At 39.4% G+C, this 19,983-nt stretch overlaps 3 protein-coding genes and 1 long non-coding RNA gene across 4 annotated transcripts; 1 reads left to right on the top strand and 3 right to left on the bottom strand.

The window, feature by feature from the left end:
* Nucleotides 1–997: 997 nt before the first annotated feature.
* LOC127648192 (uncharacterized) lies at nt 998–4,911 on the bottom strand. Its single transcript, XM_052132774.1, has 7 exons — nt 3,666–4,911; nt 2,845–3,032; nt 2,413–2,524; nt 2,142–2,260; nt 1,652–1,813; nt 1,316–1,539; nt 998–1,171 (listed from the first exon to the last, which is right to left on the bottom strand). The coding sequence occupies exons 2-7, from the start codon at nt 3,029–3,031 to the stop codon at nt 998–1,000; spliced, it is 978 nt and encodes a 325-aa protein (XP_051988734.1). The 5' UTR covers nt 3,032; nt 3,666–4,911.
* Nucleotides 4,912–5,627: 716 nt separating this feature from the next.
* Nucleotides 5,628–13,698, bottom strand: LOC127648346 (uncharacterized). Its single transcript, XM_052133008.1, has 3 exons — nt 13,204–13,698; nt 13,088–13,109; nt 5,628–5,841 (listed from the first exon to the last, which is right to left on the bottom strand). The coding sequence occupies exons 1-3, from the start codon at nt 13,696–13,698 to the stop codon at nt 5,669–5,671; spliced, it is 690 nt and encodes a 229-aa protein (XP_051988968.1). The 3' UTR covers nt 5,628–5,668.
* LOC127648365 (uncharacterized) lies at nt 6,679–13,531 on the top strand. The gene is made up of 5 exons (XR_007971159.1): nt 6,679–6,723; nt 7,589–7,747; nt 8,421–8,549; nt 11,437–11,582; nt 13,395–13,531. It is a non-coding gene; the product is annotated as an uncharacterized LOC127648365 (long non-coding RNA).
* Nucleotides 13,699–13,709: 11 nt separating the features above from the next.
* Nucleotides 13,710–19,819, bottom strand: LOC127648191 (verrucotoxin subunit beta-like). The gene is made up of 3 exons (XM_052132773.1): nt 19,563–19,819; nt 15,912–16,012; nt 13,710–14,893 (listed from the first exon to the last, which is right to left on the bottom strand). Exons 1-3 carry the CDS (start codon nt 19,817–19,819, stop codon nt 13,710–13,712), a joined length of 1,542 nt encoding a protein of 513 aa, XP_051988733.1.
* Between the last annotated feature and the right edge of the window lie 164 nt (nt 19,820–19,983).

Below are 19,983 nucleotides of genomic sequence, written 5' to 3'. Positions count from 1 at the left end.
AGCAAATATATTTGGTTCCAATGGGTGGATCTATCATGAATATTCACGAGACCATAGCGTGGCCGGGGTGACAAATACAAGCGAGTAGAACAGAAATTATTAGCGTGAGCGCCTCTGTTTTATGGATTATTTATTTCAAACAGGTAATAAAGTTGAACGAAGTTAAGCTTAAACTATTTGTATATAATTTATAAATAATTCATCGTTCTGTAGCATGTGTTTCAGTACTCTGAGTTTACCTGAACTATTACAGACCTGATCCTGTAGGAAGCATTGGAAGACCTACAATAAAGGCATATTTCTCCAAATTTTCCCAATTAGTTGTTGCTGACATTCTATGAAATAGAACTGTTCGTTTCTCATGAATGACTGAGATTAGGATTTTTAAAGGTGTGTGATTGCGGTTTAAATAAATATTTACAAATATATTCTTGTGTCTTTATTCTGTCTCCCAAAGTTGTCTGCATATTATTAAAATATTAAAATAATTATATTAAAAAATATAAAATAATTTAGTGTTTCTAAAAAATGCAAGAAATGTTCTTCTTTGAAGGCCACAGAACTTCACAATGAGAGCTGAGTTAAGTAACACAAGAATATATTTGTAAATATTTATTTAAACATGCAATAATAGACATTTAAAAAGCTTAATCTCAGTCATTCGTGAGAAACAAACAGTTAGGAGAGGTTTAGGACAAAACGCCATCTCAAGCGCTCTCTCTATTAATTTCTGTTCCACTCGCTTGTATTTGTCGCCCCGCCCACGCTAAGGTCTCGTGAATATTCATGGTAGCTCCACCCATTGGAACCAGAGGAACCGAATATATTGTAACACCGGCTTAGGTGGGCAGATAAAGTTAAATTGTAGGGCAGATTTGAGTTAAATTGTTTATCTGTGGCAACACCGTTTACAGTTTCAGTCGACCCCAGCACTGCACCGCACGCAGCTGTGTGTGGGAGCCGTTACACTTCCCTTCCCTTCCCTGCTGCTGAATACTTAAAGTGACTTACGGTACATCAGTGTCTTTGACGACATGTGACTGAATGCCCTCTTGCCGTTTGCCCCCTTCCAGCTTATGGTCTTGGCCACTTCTTCTGTGAACATCCGAGAGAGGATGTTCCACGCCACTCTCTTCACATCTTGGCCACCAATCGTGGCCAAAGAAGAAATCTAAAAGTAAGTCACAAAACACCTTAAAATACAGACAAGGTATAAAGCCCTGATGTAATAACTTGTACGACAATCTTTGCCCCACCTCCACCCCACACCCACCACTTTACCAATTAAAGTTGAGAGTGACTGGCAGGAGCATACCATTCTTTGTTTGGCTGCTGCATTGGCAGCGTCTTTCAGGAATGCTTCAAGCTCATCCACCGCTTCCGGTGATTCGATGGGCAGCTGAATGCATTCAGGACACTCTGGCTCTTGAGGTGTTGAGGTGTTGAGCACCCTGCTGGTCAGGTAATTGACCTTGGCCACCAGCTGGTCCTGCTGCTGCTTAATGTGCTCCAGCAGGCTTAAAATGTGGACCTGAGCAGCTGTTGAATACATAGTATTATAGAATAATTATTTCCCCTCCATTCCATGCACTTAAGTCCCCCGGTGGTTAAAGTCAAGGTATTATAGCTTGTAGTTACAGTTATTTCTTACCAGAGCAGGGAATGTTTTCTGGGCCATGTCTCCCACCTCTCCAGGTAGGTCTGTAGACCTGGCTTGGCTCCTCTGGCCCCCGTTGTTGCTGGTTGCATTGTGCAGGTTGAGAGAGGGGTCTTTGTGGTGGTAGTGGTTGGGGAGGGGCAGTTCTGCCAAACACTGTGTTGTTGTTGGGGGGGGGAGGGGGAGTTATACAACATACACAACACAGACTTAAGAAACATTCACAGAGTCATGTAAGATGACTACATATTCAGTATGCATAGAGCAGACAAAGCTAAAAGCTGGATGGCCCGGGGAAGAAAGGACTTCCTCAGCCTGTCTGTTGAGCATGCTAGTGACAAGAGTCTGCCACTAAACTTGCTCTTCAGTGTAGTGAGTGGGGGTCATTTTGTGGTGGAGAAATAGAAACACATTTATATGTAAGGATATTTCCATTTTTTTCTTATTTGAAATTATTAGGAAATGAATACTCTCTGACTCTTACTTTGACTATTCTCTGGACTATTTTCAGGGAGTTGGTGACTTGTCCCACCAGCTGACCCGGATTTGGACCTCTTTGGGGGTCGGTAGTCCTCCTCTTCATCAGTGTCACCAAAGAAATGTCTGTTTAAATAAAAAAAAAAGAGTCTACATGCAAATCAACATTTAAAGGAGACAGAGAATGGTTGAACAGGGCATTGATCTCTGTTCTGTCTTTTTAATAAAACTATATGGTGTTAGTGTTTGTATGAGTAACATGAAGGAAAAACACTGACTTCGCTGTTGTTCTCCTTCTCCCAGGTCGTTCCTGTTCATCCTCAGTTTGGAGGTCCGAGGTGCTACATGTCAGAGCCTTCTTCAGGATTTGACGTGCCTCCATGTAAGTATCTGAAAGGTAAACATGCAGCTTGACATGAGTCTTAAAGGAACATGCCACCATTTTATGAAATGAATTATTCACGGTCTCCCCTACAGTTAGATTAGTGAAAAACATTTTTGTCTCCGTGCATGCATTGTCTTAGTCCGGCAGCGCCCCTGCTAGCTTAGCATGCACGGTGACAAAAAAGTTTTTTCTCACTTATCTTACTCAAGGGGAGACCGTGAATAACCCAATTTCATATTCTTTTAAATAGTGGTGGTAGTGGATTTGTAGGTGTAGGATTTGTAAAAACCACTTAGCCAAATAACAACTTTGAGATTTGGCATACCAGATGATTTGATGATTCTGACATCATGTGTCTGCCAGTCATCCTGTGGCTCCTCTTCATGTTTAACTGCCCTATTAATTCTTTCATCACTGTTATAAGTTGGCCACGATGCACAACCATCCTCATACCAGCTTTGGGGCACCACTGCTACAGTTTTATTGGTGAAAAATTCAACTACATGGAACATCCTTAATGGAGAAGACAAGAAAAGAAACAAGTGTGAATGCACAGTTATTGTGAGTCAGAGTAAGAAGATCTAGTGGAAAAAGCTGTGACATTTTGTTTTTATTGATTTTGATATTATAGCGGCTCATGTGAAGTGTCAACTTGCACAACACTGATACTGACTGTTGACACCTGAAAGATGATTAACTTCAGCAAAGTACTTGCAGCAACTTATCAGCCCGTTTTCTGATGCAGCCACTGCCAGCAAGTCAAACTTTGGTCAGTCCTCAGACCCTGATCTAAACTAGTCATGCTATGATTATGATTGGTAATAAAACAATGAACAAAAACTATCAATTAATGTTAAAGTAATTAACTAATTAATTAATTAACTAATTAGTCTGAACTAATAAACTGATTGAAATGCATTTTTTGCATGTTAATGCAGGAGAGGAAAGGCCACAAAGCCTTCCCTGTGGGGCAGGGCGACACATTTTCCATCAAGGTCTGAAACATTGGCAGCCATGATGATCTCAGATTTTTTTGTTGAAAGGGTCTATCTATATCAACACCTTAGCATTTAACAGTGACGTCACTATTTATGCTCCAACAATGAAACAATGCAATTGGTGATATATCCTAAATGTTGATCTTACTTCACACAGGTGGAACAGTCCTCAGCAAGATCAAATAACAAGCTGCAAAGAAAACAGAATTATGTTAAATTGCGATTAGGATTTTGGATACCAGTATGCAGCTGAAGTGGCATGACGTTATAGCTCAGTCTGTTCTGTCGAGATGAGCTAGTGCGAATCAATAAAAAAATTTGACGAATATGGCGCTGTTCTGCAAAACTAAAATGATTCTTTCGTTTGGAATTGTTTCGTTTAGTTTAAAGATTTAATTTCAAGCTTTCTATAGGCTATATATATTTCTCATGCCTGTGAGGCATATTTCGGTTAATTTATGATGAGATGCGCTCAAGTTCACTGCAATGCAAGTGACCGCGCCGGCGCCTCCATGTCATGATTATATTGTCTGCTATATTTGCTTTTTATTTATTAAATCCAGGCGATTGGTTGATGAATAATAAAAAAAAAAAATTATGATACAATTAATATAAAACGAAATTCACTTTAAAGAAAGGCTTTACAAAACACAACGTAGGCTAATGAGTCAAAATCATGTCTGACCCACTTCATGTCTCCCGATAAAAAACATTATAATATTTGAACAAATATGAAACTAAATGCGCTTATTAGGCCTACAGCCTCGCTATTTGTGCAAATTGCTGCACATTCATTTAATTCTGAATTTTGCACATTGAAAGGCATTTTTGTGCATAGTAAAACATATCTGCAACATTTATCAAGTTCACGGATAATTGTGCGTGCATTATTAATCATGATAGTAAAATCATAATAAAGTTGGTTATACTACAAAAAAAATCAGATGAGCCCAGAATATAAACGCAACACGTTTAATTAGTCTACACACTTAGATTAATGACTTTTAAGTACATGTCGATCAAAAGAATGTGTACGTTAACGTTAGGCCTGTAGGCCAAATATAGGCTACGTAGACTGTCGTAAGTCAAGGATACTGTTTTTTTAGGCAATATTTCGGAGTAGTACCTATAGGCTAAAAGTAGACTGAACATATTTTAGTGTAAAAGAAGTAACGTTAGCACACTTGAATAAACTTTCTGTAAGGGTGGTCAGTGGATTCTTTGATTTCAGAAAAAAACGGATGTCTTCTGCACATTAGTCACATAAACGATATAATCATCATCAAGACATTTATTTCGTCTTGTAAACTCGGATCACATTTGAATGCCCAATAGCGAGTCAAGTGGGGACATTCTAAAACGCTTAACGTGAAAAACGCTTAACGTGGCTTACTGTACTACAGTGATATTGAAAGACCAAACTCAGTACACATCATATTAATAAACCATACTATGTATAAAAAAAATAAGATGAGTCCAAAATATGAACGCACCGCGTTTAATTACACGTTAAGCATTAATAAATATGATTATATAAGCGTTTTAACGGTTTTCTATGGGAAGAAAATGCTTAACGTGTAATTAAACGCGTTGCGTTCATATTTTGGACTCATCTTATTTTTTTTATACATAGTATGGTTTATTAATATGATGTGTACTGAGTTTGGTCTTTCAATATCACTGTATTAGCCTAGTACAGTAAGCCACGTTAAGCGTTTTCTTATAACGGTTTTCTATGGGAAGAAAATGCTTAACGTGTAATTAAACGCGCTGCGTGTCAATAGCTATACAGCGATCCGGTCTGCAAATTATCCAAATCGTTAGCACCAAACTAGCACAAGTTACTGCAATGAATTCAGGCATAACTTTCCCAAATTAAAACAACTTCGTCCGGGATAGAGCTCGAATATGGGCAATGGGAATTAAAATCAGTCACTGGTCTACTTTATGCTACACAGGCTATTCTGATACTGCAACGCCTTATAAAATAGCAACCAAAATCCACGAACATTTTACCAAAACCTTCGATAAAGCAGGTTACACCGATAGATTATATTTCAATGACAGATATAACATTAATAAAACGTTACACTTACTTGGCAGCCTTCACGCGAAAGAGATCCGACTAATCCCACGTACGGCGTCCGTTATCTAAGGCGCGTCCGAAGTGCGGATCCGTATGTGATCCGTTCTGGGTCCGCCAATTAAAAGCGCAGGCGGGGCCGATCCTGGAGGCGGGGCCGATCCTGTTAGCGCAGCGAAAACGAATCTGACAGTCAGGCGGATCTGGCGGCTTGAGGGCGGATCCGCCACGGACTCCTTTGCTGTGTGGGTACAGAGCGGCAAAATATGAATATGCCTACAGAGCGGCAAAATGAATATGCCTACAGAGCGCGCGCTATTGACATCAACTCGATAAAATTAATCATATTCATGTACATGTCGTCTTGCGACCGTGTGAGGAATAATAATAACATAATAGTAATACTCCTGGAGAAAATTACCTCAGAAGTTTGAGTTAATTAACGTTAACTAATAGTATTTATAAACATTTTAAAATCTCTAAAATTACTGAATATAAGACCGCAGTTGTAAACCATAACACATTTTTTTTTTTAGCCTACTATGACCAGAGACATTGGGTGCCAGACTGAACCAGTCTGGTCCAGATCTGCAGGTGTGCAGGCTAACATGAAGCCAATGAGGAGAAGCAAATGTGATTTTGAATACTATGGAGCTTTTGAATGTTTTTGAGAAAAGTCCTCAACTTCAAAAGACCGCTCTGTGGCATAGCTAATTGCGTCACTCCAGTCACTCTCCATTTTAGAGTCTGACAGCAGCTGTCACTACGGGTCTCAGGTGCACGCCCCCCCCACTCAGCCCCGCCCTCGGTTCGTCCCCTCTATCGCCGCTGGGGTCTGCCCACTTTTCTGGCATTTTTCAAATATTGCTAGAGGGTGGAGTCAGTCTCTGAGCAGGGGGTAAGTTACCCTTTAATACAACGGTGACAGAAAAAAAAGGCACACACAAAAAAAAAAAAAAAAAAGACTCAAAAGTTTACAAAACTTTTGCAGGATGGATCTCGCGAGATTTCTTTCAGCAATTCCCATCCCCCACGCCCTGTTCGCGGCCGCGCCACATTCACTCTCTCTCAGTCACTCTGCTGTCATTTTCGGGAGGAAATTCTCGCTGTCAGCGTAGTCAAGGTAAGAACTACATTTAAAAATTGAAATGTTAATTCAAATACATTTCAAAACATAATTTTAACCAAATTTGGTTAACATTATGTTTTGAAAACAAAAGCTTCTTGTCACGTTAGAATTTCAGTTAGAATTTCGAATTCCCTCAGATCGCGCCATTTTCCCTTATTTCTGGCGCCATGACAAAAGCAATCTGTACTCTATTATATTAACATTCTTATTTTTTTTTATAATTGTTAATACATCAACTGTGTATTATAACAAATTGATTGGTGTTGAGACTCCAGCTTTACAATTTTACCACTGTTTTACGATATAAATCCCACAATGGCAGCAATTTCTTAATTTATATAAGATGTGCACATCAAACACCCAAAATGAAATTTTCAAGTGTAAGGGGAGGTCACACTAAATACTTGCCACTTTAGCCTATATGTAAAAGCTGTTATTCATTTTCATGTTCTGGCTGTATTCTAATAAAAAGCCTGAGAACTTATATATGGTCATTATACCATTTCTAAAACAAAAATAATGGTGGCACAAGACTTTTGCACAGTACTGTAGCTTTTTTGCTACAGAGGTAGAATTTTTGTAGCGCAGGCAACTCAATTATAACTCGAGTACAAGTATAAAACATCTTTTAGAGAGGTAACTGCATATGTATTATGGGAGTGTTCCCTGGGAATTGTGAAAAATAGAGTTGTATTTATGGACTCAATACACACAGTAGATTACTACTTCCGATAAAAAAAATAGCAGCGTGCCATCGATTAACCTATGGCTGCACGATTTGGGGGGAAATTTAATTGCGATTATTCAGGTTAACATTTTGTGTTGTCTCCCCCATTATGATAATCTTGTTTTTCCTTAGGTTGGCGTGGTGGCAGAAATTGGAGGGAGAAATGTGGATGAAGCCACACGAAGGATGATGGCCTTCCTTTTAGACCACCCCTATCAAGACAGTATAATTTTGTTGGCCGCCATGGAAAGCGAGAGTTTGGGGGGCTCAAACTGTTTGAGGTTGTGTATGGTATGTTTACTCGCTGTTTAACATATTAATGTGCCAACAGAGGTTATTCTGTAGAGTTGAGTTCTTCATAAATCAATTTGAATGTATGCAAATAATTGTCCATACTTGGACAGAATACCCTGAATTATGACGATATGGACCAGGTATACTGCCAATTCAGTGATAAGTAACTGTTAATTAGTGTTGTAGCAATCACACAGCTCATGGTTTATAATAAATAATACAGTTCAAGCATTATTAAAGTGAGGTAATACAAGTGATGTACTACAAATAAAATAAGTAAAAATACACAAGTTATAAGCATAGATAAATACAAGAGAACAAAAGTTACAAATTAAGTTAGGTCTAACAGTAGTATTCAGGTACAGAAATGGGGGGATTACTCTGGGTTCAGGCCGAACTCCGAGCTTGAAGCCCTCCCCCTGGACAGCACGCCAATATGCATACATTTTTACCCCCTCTAATTGTATGTAAGTGTGAACTCGTGAAATATTGCTCTGCTCCATTGTTTGTTTGTTTAATAAACCAGCAAAAATATTGTGTATGACAGAATATTATATCCGATACCATTTTTGTATTTCCTGAAAAATATCAAGGTGGAGATATCTGCTTTGTTGCAAGGGCTCAAATATGGAATTTAATCTCACTCTAATGCTCTTTATGTATTTTACAGGAAGCTTGAAAAAAATGCCCTTACAATCCAAATTAACAGAAGAGAGGCTGAAAAGGCAGTGTCAAAGTGGCTAATCAGGGACAGGGGAGGAAACCGTACTGCGAGGACACGTGGTGGAGAGCAAGATAGGTAAAAGTCTTAAGATATGCTTATTTTTATGTGAAAATACAAACTTTAAAAAAGACAAGAATGATAGTGCAAATCAATGCAAATTCATAGAGTAATCAGCGCTCAAACACACGCATAAAGCTTGCCACTGCACACCTGCAAACATAATGATTATGAGTGTCGTGAAAAAAACAGGAGTCATGGAGTAAACGCACACAGATATGCGTCTAATAATAGCGCACATTTATCAGGTTAACATTAATAATAATAATACATTTTATTTATAGGCGCCTTTCATGGCACTCAAGCACTCCTTACAAAATCCATAAAATCAATAGCATTAAATAATAAAGCCAGTTCAGCAACAGACATTAAAATCACATAAAGATTACAAAAAAAGTCACATGCCTAAGCAGATACGTTTTAAGACGACATTTAGGGGGCTTTCACACTAGCACTTTTGGTGCGCACCCGGGTTCGAATGACGTCAGAGTTCGGTTCGTTTGGATGATGTGAACACTGTCTTCCGAACTCGGGTGCGCACCCGCGAACCGTACTCGGGTCTGCTTAAAAAGGTGGTCTGGGGTACGGTTCATGTGAACTCCAGTACGGAGTCGGAACGCAATCGAACCAAACCGCGGAAGTGAACCGCTATTGATGACGTATAATGTGGTCGTCAGTCTCACACGCGTCACTTTCAAAATGAGCGGAAAGGGTTTACTTTGGTCTTTTAATGCAAGGGGACCTTATATGTGTGTGAGTGCACAGGCGCGTGTGTGTGTGTGTGTGTATACACTTACCTTGACGAAAAGCGGGATTGACGCACACGCACTGCAAGCAGAGAGATGATTTGTGCTTGCCTTCGCAAAAATTGTCTTCGGCGGACAGCCCGCTGTCTTTTGAACGATTTCAGTATTTTTGCGGCAGACAGACGCAAGTGTGTTTCTGTATCTTGATGTTGAAAACAAAACCAAAGGTTAAAAAAAAGAAAAACAAATGTGAACCGAGCAAGTCTATTCATTTTGACGCCTTTTAATTTCGCGGTTATCAAGCAACACGATTACGCACCAGCTGCAGCTTGATGACGCAAGCGTACCGCGGTTCGGATACAAATATATAACGTGAACACAGTCCATCGGGGGGAGGGGGGAGCAATCGAACTCTGGTTCGGAACAGGCAATCGAACCAAGTGTGAAAGCCCCCTTAAAAACCGGAAGACTTAAACTATTGCAAACTTCAACAGGAAGTGAGTTCCATAAATGGGAAGCAGCACAATGGTTTAATAATCTACAACAAAGGAGAGAGAGCACTGGTGACAACAAAGTGAATATATTAATTACTACAATACAAATTTCTAGAAATGACTTAAAAAGTGGTAAAAGTTGGTACATTTTGTGCCTCCAATATGTGCAGTGCAGGGGGTGTTCCAGGATAGGTTTGCAAACCCCTTATCTAGATAAACATGATGTGGGGCACCAAAAGGCTAACCTGACACATCTGTTTGAACTGAAAAGTAATTAAAAAAAGTTATATGGTTTATTCATTTATTTTCTCTTTTCAACGGGCTGTTGGGAGAGCGACAACAGAGGAGTGAGAAGCTGCACTGTTCTTGTTTTGTTCGTGAAATTCTTAATTTTATAGTTTTCAGATATGCATGTATAAAGTATATATACATAGTTATGCCAAATAAAGTTTGTCAGAAGCTTTAACTTTTTTTATTTTCTTTTTTTTTTTATTTGTCTGTTAATAAAGTTGTACATGTGCAAGTTCTAATAGTCTTAAAAAGGTTCTAAAAGTCTAATGTTTAAATGATGATTATAACTTCCTTAATAAAGTAAAGCATGAACTACTGGTTTCTGTTCATTGAATACCTTTAACATTTTAGTGTAGTTTAGTGGATTACATGAAATGTTTGTATTTAGGGGTTACTGTAAAATAAGGTAACCCAAACAGACAAATATGGTAGCCCATATATATACCCGTTGTGGCCCATAAGAGCCCTAGATAAGACCTATCTGGGTCCCATCATCAACCCATGTGGGCAGACTCCTGTAGGTCCTAAATGGGAGCTACTTGGGTTACCCATATGGACATGATATGGAGCCCATCAAGAGCCCATCATCAACCCATCTGGGCTAACCCATGTGGGCCCTCCATGGAAACTGAGGATAAAATTAGCTGGGTCCTAGTTGGGTGGGCCCCAGATATCAGCCCAAGTGCAACCCCTTTGGGCCCCACATGGGTGTGTTGGCTGGGTAGTCTAAAGTCAGTGGCGCGTTGCGCGTTGTTCATAATGCTATTTTAAGCGCGCATGCTTGGCCATAATGTAGCGGGTGCACAACGCGCATACACTTTGATTCTCTCATCAACACAGATGCAGCAGTTTTTATTTTTGCAAATCATACATTATAACAAGGAAAAATATAAACACATGAGGGAAATCATTGTGGTGTCCATGAAGATGTAAAAAAATGCGTCAACCGCAAGGGAACTATTCAATCAACATACAAGTCATTTGCGATGCTAATAGTAAAATCACACATGTCTTTGCGAATTATCCAGGCTCGAGCCACGACTCATTTATACTAGCAAACTCTGCCATTCCTGCCATCTTCGAGGGGAATCCCCGTCGGATGTGTGGCTATTAGGGGACAACGGGTATCCGTTGCTGATGACACCATTTTTGATGCCAGCAACAATGAGTGAAATACGGTTTAATCGAAACACACACAAACACGCTGTGTCAGTGTAATTGAACGAACGTTCGGCATACTGAAAATGCGCTTCAGGTGTTTGGATAGGTCAGGAGGCACTTTACAGTACAGTCCTCAAAACGTTGCAGCATTCTTTGTGGCATGTTGTGTTTTACACAACATTTCCATAAATCAAGGTTGTGTTGTTGACATAGATGAGGAAACATTAGAGGACTTAAGGAGACGTGATGGTGAACTGCATGTGCCGATGCCACTTAACCCAAATACCCGCAGCAGCAGCACGGGACAGGACTCAGGAGAGCTTATTTGGCAGAAGAGCTGCTGCGTCATCTATAGTGAGGTAAAGCAAATTAATCTCGGTCTAATGTTCGACTACATTTCAAAAATATAACCATGCATATATTCGTGATTCAGAGAGAACGAGTCCAAAACATCCGAAAGTATTTATTTGTGACATTTCTTTATTTACATTTGTCAAAATGAAAAATCAATATCAAACAGTAATTGATAAAAAAAAAAAAAATACAAACGGAAAATTAGGTTGAAAAGATTTAAACAGAATAAATGTAATTATTTTTTCCCTCCTCTGATAGTAATGCGGCGCGCGCCTGGTAAATCCCTCATAATAATAACAATCCGCCATGCAACATGCGCACCTGCTCTTAAAGGGTATGTTGGATGACGCTCTGATTGGTTTATTTCACGTTACGCCCAAACCACACCTATGAATAATGAAGCTATTTCAGACCAACCCCTTTTAAACTTGCGTTGGGCGCAAGAGTCATTTATCCCGCCGGTTAAATAGCAACAGTGCCCAAGACCCGCCCACAATGTTACTTGCGCTATGCGCTTGATACTTGCGTTTTAGATCGTTAAAATAGGGCCCATGGTGATTATTGGATGAATCTCAAAAGCCTGTCAAGAATATATCAGGTAATATTTCACCCCAAACACTTTCACTCACTCACAGTCTCTATGAAAGTCTCAGGAGGAATGAGAATGAAACTTCACTGTCTTCTATGTATGTAGTTTTATCAGGCTTGGTCTAGACGAGTGATTTTTCATTGTGAATTTTCATTCCTAAACAGTTTTTGAATAGGAACAATGGATTCCTATGGCGCTGTTCACACTGAGTTTTACAAATCGTCGGCCAACAACTCGTACTACTTATTTTTGTAATCTGTTTACATATTTAGATTACATTTAATCTGTTACTTCCTAAAACTGTATGTCAATCGTGTGAGATGTGGGCAAGTGGATCTTAACTGCTGGGTTGTGACCCAAAAATGGGCCTCAGATTTGTTCTGATCAGGTCTCAGACAGCTGGAAAACTAACTGTGTAATTATACTTGTTAGGAAAACAAATAATTAGGCTTAGCAACTTTTTAATGGAAAAATAACACAATTCTCATGTCTTTAGTTGTTGTGAAAGGCAGTGCGTCCAATCAAAGTCTATGGCGTTTTAATTTTTTTGCAGTATTTTTCATTTTAGATTATCACAAGATCTACTAAAATACTAAGAATATTGAATTTACTAATATTAAGGAATGTGAATTATTTTGAATCTACAGAAAAACATTTTCTAGCCCAATTCTGGTCTCACAACTGCAGTCCCACCTATTGAAAAAAGATGTCTAAACAAACAATTTCAAATTGATCAATGTTAATGATATGAGAGCTCACAGCATATCTTCCAGAATGAATAAATTAATTATGTGTTATTCAGGGACCCGATAGCAGTCGCGGGACTCAGACGATCACCTCACACTTCCATCACGCCTCACACATCCTACCAAATTTGTCCTACCAATAATCAATAGAAACAAATATATCATTCACACTTACCTGCTCTGTTCCTTGTACTTCCCTGAAAGAAACATTTGATTGTGATTAATGACATGCTGCAATTTATCTGAAAATGAAATCATTTATATTGTCCTGATATTTAATGATCATCATACCTTAGTGGTAACTGTGATGACATCACTGTCTACAGTGTAGTTGAGTTTCCCCACTGCTGCACATTTCATCTGGTACTCAGTATCTGCTCTCAGATCAGTCACAGTAACTGTGTTTGTGTTCTTCAGCACAGGTTGAGACGTCCAGTCGCTCTCTTCCTTCATTTTAAACAGTAATCTGATCTCTACTGTAGCAGGACATGAAGTCACCTTCAAAACCACACGGTCAGCTTTGATCTCTTCAGGGATTGGACGGGCTGGTTTTGATGGAGGAATAAAGCAAACATCTTCATCACACTCATCTTCATATAGAAGAATGCAGGAACCTGGATTATTCTCCATTTCCTTTGATGAAACAATAAACTTTGCTGCTTTACACTCTTTTGAATTAATAAAGTTTTTAAATATCTTCAAGTTGTTCTTCATCGTTTTTTTTATTCCAGTAGTGAGCCAAGACTTTTGCCTAGACTCAAGTTTATTCTCATCGCTTTTGTTCATTGTTGAAGAACTCAGGAATCCTTTTGTTTAGAGAGGAGCACATCTGACCAGTCCAGTGATGTGAATGTATAACAGACCACATTTTCCACTTCTAGATCCATAAAAATGTTATCTAGGTTGTTTTCTACTTTTGCTCCCGAATCATTCAGTTGTTTGAGCAGCGTTTTGATGACATCAGACTCGTTCTGTCTCTCTTTCAGCCACTGTTCAAGATCACTTCTTCTGAATGGAGATTCCTCGTGATGTTTCAGAAGATCAGTCAGGGCTGTGTCCGGTATCATGTCTCCACGGATGTTTGGTAAAAGAGAACCAAGATCCTTCATTAGACTTAACTTGTAGTTGTAACAGTTTTGCTTCATGTTTTGTATTTTATCATGAAACGCAGCAAAAGCTGAAGCAGGTGAGTCTTTCAGAAGATCACTGCATTTCATGTCAGCTGTACTTAAACTCTCAATCACTGATTCTATGTCTGTGATTAGACGTATGCTGATGTCTTTTTGAAGTTTTGCGGCTCTTGTATGAAGTTTGTCCAAAGGATAAAGCCAAATTCTCAATGGAACTGCACGTTCATTGTTTTCTCCCAACAGTTTTGGAAGATCACTAAAAACCTTCAAAGCATCTTCAAAAGTTGTCGGATTAGCTGGTAACTGGAAGTCCCCATAAAATGTGCAGCTGAATTTTTGGACAGCATTCTTCTGAGTGTCATTCATCTCGAGGTTACTGTTTACACCTACAGAAATGAATTTTAGTTTCTCAAAAGCAACTTTTACTTCTCCTTCTACTTCTGTTTTGTCCTCATCAGATGAAACTTCTTGATCAAACACAAAGCACGCATCTGCTCCATACAGCACCGCTGTCACCACATGTGTGGCCGTGTCATTGTCAAACACCTGATGGTGAATTATATTTTCAGGTGCCAAATGGTTCATAGTGAGTTCCTCAAACTTGTTGGTTGAATGATAATGTAAGGTAAGTCTCTGTTGATTGAAAGACTTCTTGGTGTCATTAAGATATTTGGCTGATCCACTTACATTGATGAGGCCTCCTAAAACACTCAATTTCAGTCCACCATCAATGTTCAATAAATTCGATTTTTCCTCGATGGAGTCTGAAGCTGTTATTTTAAAATTAGTATTAATTTGGGGACGAGCACGAATACTCTGCTGCAGCTTTTCTTGATCCCACAGTGTGATTCCTGTAATAGTAAAAATATTATTAATGTTTCAATATCTACTAAAGAAAAACTATTTTGAGAGATGCCAATTCAAAATATAAAAGTCAAATGGATGATCCGTGTCTTAAATCATTGTCAGTTTGGGCTTCTTAGGTCTTGGTCCAGCTTCATGACCAAACCTAATGAGCCACTAACACATTTAGCATCATTATGGTGTCTTATACTGTAAGAGTATAGTGATTTTACACATCTTTTCTTTCAAATAATAATTTTCATTCCACTTGTGGTAATCAGCCCCACATTTATAATTCTCAGATTTATTATTTGTCATAGATTAATGCATGACTACTATGAATGATACATTTATAAAGCTCTTTGTTTGACACTACACTCAAAGGGCTTTACACAGTGAAAAGGGGACTATCCTCAACCACAACCAGTGTGCAGCATCCACCGCTGTCAACAAACTGCTCATGTACCCACAAGACATGACGTTGTTGACACATAAACATTTTTCTTGTAAATCTGACAAAGCATTCAGAGGATACATAATTTAATATTAAATGCAAAATGGTGGAGTGGCAATATGGTTGATGTCAGAAAAAATGGTAAAACCAAATCCTCATGACCTCAGAAATCCATAGAACTTAACCTCATGATTTATTTTTTGCCCGTAGGGGGCGCTGTCACCAAACTTGGCATGTACCCTCAGATCAAAGTCTTAATGAAGTATACCAAATTTAATTTCAATAGGAAAACGTGTTGCTGAGATACAACCTAACTTCCTGTTTCTCATTGAATACAGTGTAAAGAAGCTAAAAAATATATTATTTACTACATTTGTTATGATATTGCGTGAACAATGCAATGCAAATTGAAAATACCAGTTTTAAACAACTTGTAACGATAAGCGAAATGAGAAATAAAGAATAATTCTTCAAGGTCAAAGGGGTCAAGGACTATAAACTGCTCCCCTAGTGTTCAATTTTAACACTGTGTTTCTTTTCATTGTTTCTGTGATGTGGCTGTATTTCAGAACCTGGTATTAATGCATCCTTCCTGCAGTCATACAGCATGCCCAGCTGGAAGGGTCTCCCCAGAGCTGCAGTTTCAATCACATTCACTCCCACTGAATCCATACTAAACCAAGTTGAAATGTATATATATTTTTAATGTTCAATATTGTTTATTTAAAATTTATAAAAAGTGAATAGTAACACAACAATAAAAAATTAATCATAATGAATACTTTATATCTTGTTGAAGCATTAATACTTAGTTCTGAGAATAAATCAGAAAATTCAATTCTTCATTTCTCTGCCATCATCTCATGGAAATAATGTCCCTTCTGGAGTCCGCTGTTTAGTTTCATGTCATGTTTGCAATTCATGTTTGTTCTTAATTTTGTCAACCAGTCTCTCTGCACTCTTTGTACATTACTTTCTACTTACTGAATGACTATGAAAGATTTATATTAAGTGAGTAATGACATTAAACGACTGCTTTATGAATAGTTTTGAGTGAGTATTTCAAAGAAGCACACAGTCTGAAAACAAGCCTGATCTGTTCAGTGCTTGTAATCTACAATTATACGTGCTCATCTGTAGGGTCTGTAAATATCATACAATCATGACATCTCAACGTCCTTGACAAATTTATCTTCGTGGCTGATCTCATAGTTGTCAAACAAAATATTGTTTAAGATGATTAGAGGAATAAGTTGCATGTTGATGCATGATTTTAAAGCATACATTCATATTTGTGTGTGTGTGTGTTATAAACAGTTTTATATACAGTATTTTGTGTTGACGTGTTTTAGCATGAAGCTAGGTTCACTCACATTTCCTCTTCCTCGCAGTTCTTGTCTCAGCTGCTGTAGATCCACATTAGAGAGGAGCTGAAGATCTCTTCTTACATTGAATGTGTATAAAAGACAGACATTTTTCAACTTTTCCCTCTTAATCCCTTGAAATGATTTTGCTGCCGTGCTGAGCTGTGTTTGTCTTTCAGAAATCTGTCAGTGCTCTAAACCTGAACACTGTCAAACTGGTCTGATTCACTCTTTCACTTTCACTTTCAGATAACTCAACAATCAGTTCCTGCTGCTCACATCTTCATAACTGAATGTATATTTTATTCTGTGAGTTTCCTGTAAATTAAAATGGCTGTACTGCTCTTTGGACTTTCACCCAAAGATTAAGGGAATAATCAGGCAACTAAAACTTTTAAGGTTCCAGTGTAAATGCTAAATTATGTCTCTGTGTTCTGTTATAAATGTAGCATGAGAAGTAAACTGATACAGTTTCTTATCTGTTTGAGGTATAGACATCATATTGCAAATACATCTTTCTTTTCATGGAGAATAAATGTCCCTCTTGGACTCATAACATCCATTTAATTTTTATAAACAGTTAAAAAACAATCTACTTCTGAATTTGTAATAATTGAACAATCGGAGTCGGTTTATAATCCGGCACATGTAGGGCCCTTGATATCTGCAATAAAGTCGGAATCAGTAAATCCGGCATTAGCTATAAAACATGGAATTTCAAGGAATTTTACATATTTGAAATGAAAATAAATGTTTGAATGCACAATTAATCTAATTAAATTGTGAATAAACGGCAAAATGTGTGATTTAATTATATAACATATAATCATTTATAATAAATATATAATCTGCATGTGCTGCTTGCTTCAAAATGAATGTGTGTGTCACGATCCCTTGTTTTCTGTTTCACTCACCACTGATCACATTCCATGTCACGTTTTCCTTGTTGTCCGCCCTGTGTTTCACTGTCCTTGTAAAGACTACATTTCCCATCATTCCCAGCCCTCACTGCCAGCACTGCGTTATTGTCCGCACCTGATTGTTATTTTGTCATCATCGTGTCTGTTTATTTAAACCCCGCTGTTTCCCCCTTCCTTTGTCAATCGTTGACGTTTCATGTTCGTGCCCAGGTTTGCCTACTCTTGTTATTCGTGTTTGTTCAAGGAAACCTTACCCTTCGTGGATGTTTTATTAACCTATGTTCTGCTGTACGTTATTTTGTGTTTGAGTTTGTTTTTTCCCATCGTGGACTTTTCATTTGTTCCCGTATTTGTCTATGCTTGTTAAATAAAACCGCAGTTGGATCCACACCTCCCGTCTGCCTACTCCTGACTTCCCAATTCGTAACAGTGTGATTTAATTATATAACATATAATCATTTATAATATAAATATATAATCTGCATGTGCTGCTTGCTGCCGGCTGCTCAAACACTGAATATACAGACTATATATTTAATTAAATCACAGCTTTTGGGCTTTAATAATCACACATGTTGAGAACTGCCTATCTGGAGGAGAGAAACTACTGTCAAAAACAGTAGATTTAAATGTGTGAACTTATGAAAAAACCCAATATATTTCCACTGTAAGGAGTTGTTTCAGATTATACTGTGAGCAGTTTGTATAAAAGCTGTTCATTTGTTAACAAAATAATACAATCCTATGTTTAAAAATAAAATAAAAATAATGATATTTTCATTTGATTAAAGTTTTAATCGATTTATTTGAATCTCCATTTTTAATAATACAATTGAGAAAAATCACAATATACACAACCTCTCGTCAGATTAATTAGTGCTTGAGATGATGTAATTGTCAGGATGTGTGCAGGCAGCTGAAGACGAGGACACGAGGAATTCCAAAACAGATGATTTATTTGTAAAATAAACTTCTATTAACATGCAGGAACCAAATAATAAACTCCAGGAACTTCAGGGAAAACACAACCATACAAGGACGACGACCAACAAACACTGAAGGAAAACACAGGGCTTAAAAGAACTGGGACTAATGGGGTAATTGACTAAACACAGGTGAAGAAAATGAACACAAACGAGGAGCGGGAAAAACTAACAGGACTGAACCAACATGACAAAAGACGGGGGGAAAACTAGAACTCAAAACTGAACTAAAACACATGGAAACATGACAGTACCTCCCCCCTCCCCGAAGGCGCGTCCTCGCGCCGTATAACATCCAAAGGGGTGGGCATCCTGGACTCCAGGACGGTTCAGGCGGAGCAGGCTGGTCAGGGGACCAGGGCGGAGCAGGCTGTGGGCGTGGCCAGGGCGGAGCTGTCTTTTCAGGCCTCCGTGGGCCTTTGGAAAGCTCGGGAGGAGGAGCTCTGGAAAGCTCGGGAGGCTCGGAAGGCGGAGCTCTGGAAAGCTCGGGAGGCTCGGAAGGCGGAGCTCTGGAAAGCTCGGGTACTGGCACTGGCTCTTGGACGGTCGCGGCTACTGGCACTGGCTCTTGGACGGTCGCGGCTACTGGCACTGGCTCTTGGACGGTCGCGGCTACTGGCACTGGCTCTTGGATGGTCGCGGCTACTGGCACTGGCTCTTGGACGGTCGCGGCTACTGGCACTGGCTCTTGGACGGTCACGGCTACTGGCACTGGCTCTTGGACGGTCACGGCTACTGGCACTGGCTCTTGGACGGTCACGGCTACTGGCACTGTCTCTTGGACAGTCACGGCTACCGGCACTGGCTCTTGGACGGTCGAGGCTACAGGCGCTAGCTCTTGGATGGTCACGGCTACTGGCGCTGGCTCAGGGACGGTCGAGGCTACAGGCGCTGGCTCAGGGACGGTCGAGGCTGCTGGCACTGGCTCTTGAACGGTCACGGCTGCTGGCACTGACTCATGGACGGTCAACGAGGAGCCGCAGGTCACCAGAGTCTCCTCCACGAACGCGTGGAGCGTCCAGCCGCGTGTTGCCGGCGGCAACCGTTCTTTGAGCGCACTGCTCAGGTTCGACCGGAAGAACACGACCAGGGAGGAGTCAGGGAAGTTGGAGACATACGCCAGGTCAAGGAAGTCGCGGATGTGGTCCTCCACCGGTCGGTCCCCCTGCTCCAGGCAGAGCAGCTGGAAGTTGGCTTGCCTCCAGCTCTCCATCTTCCTTTTCTTTTTTAGGGTTGGTCGTTCTGTCAGGATGTGTGCAGGCAGCTGAAGACGAGGACACGAGGAATTCCAAAACAGATGATTTATTTGTAAAATAAACTTCTGTTAACATGCAGGAACCAAATAATAAACTCCAGGAACTTCAGGGAAAACACAAC

Source organism: Xyrauchen texanus, chromosome 8, assembly GCF_025860055.1.
Source record: "Xyrauchen texanus isolate HMW12.3.18 chromosome 8, RBS_HiC_50CHRs, whole genome shotgun sequence".
NCBI lineage: Eukaryota > Metazoa > Chordata > Actinopteri > Cypriniformes > Catostomidae > Xyrauchen > Xyrauchen texanus.
Note: the sequence above shows the minus strand (reverse complement) of the source record. Positions and strands in the feature narration are given on the sequence as shown.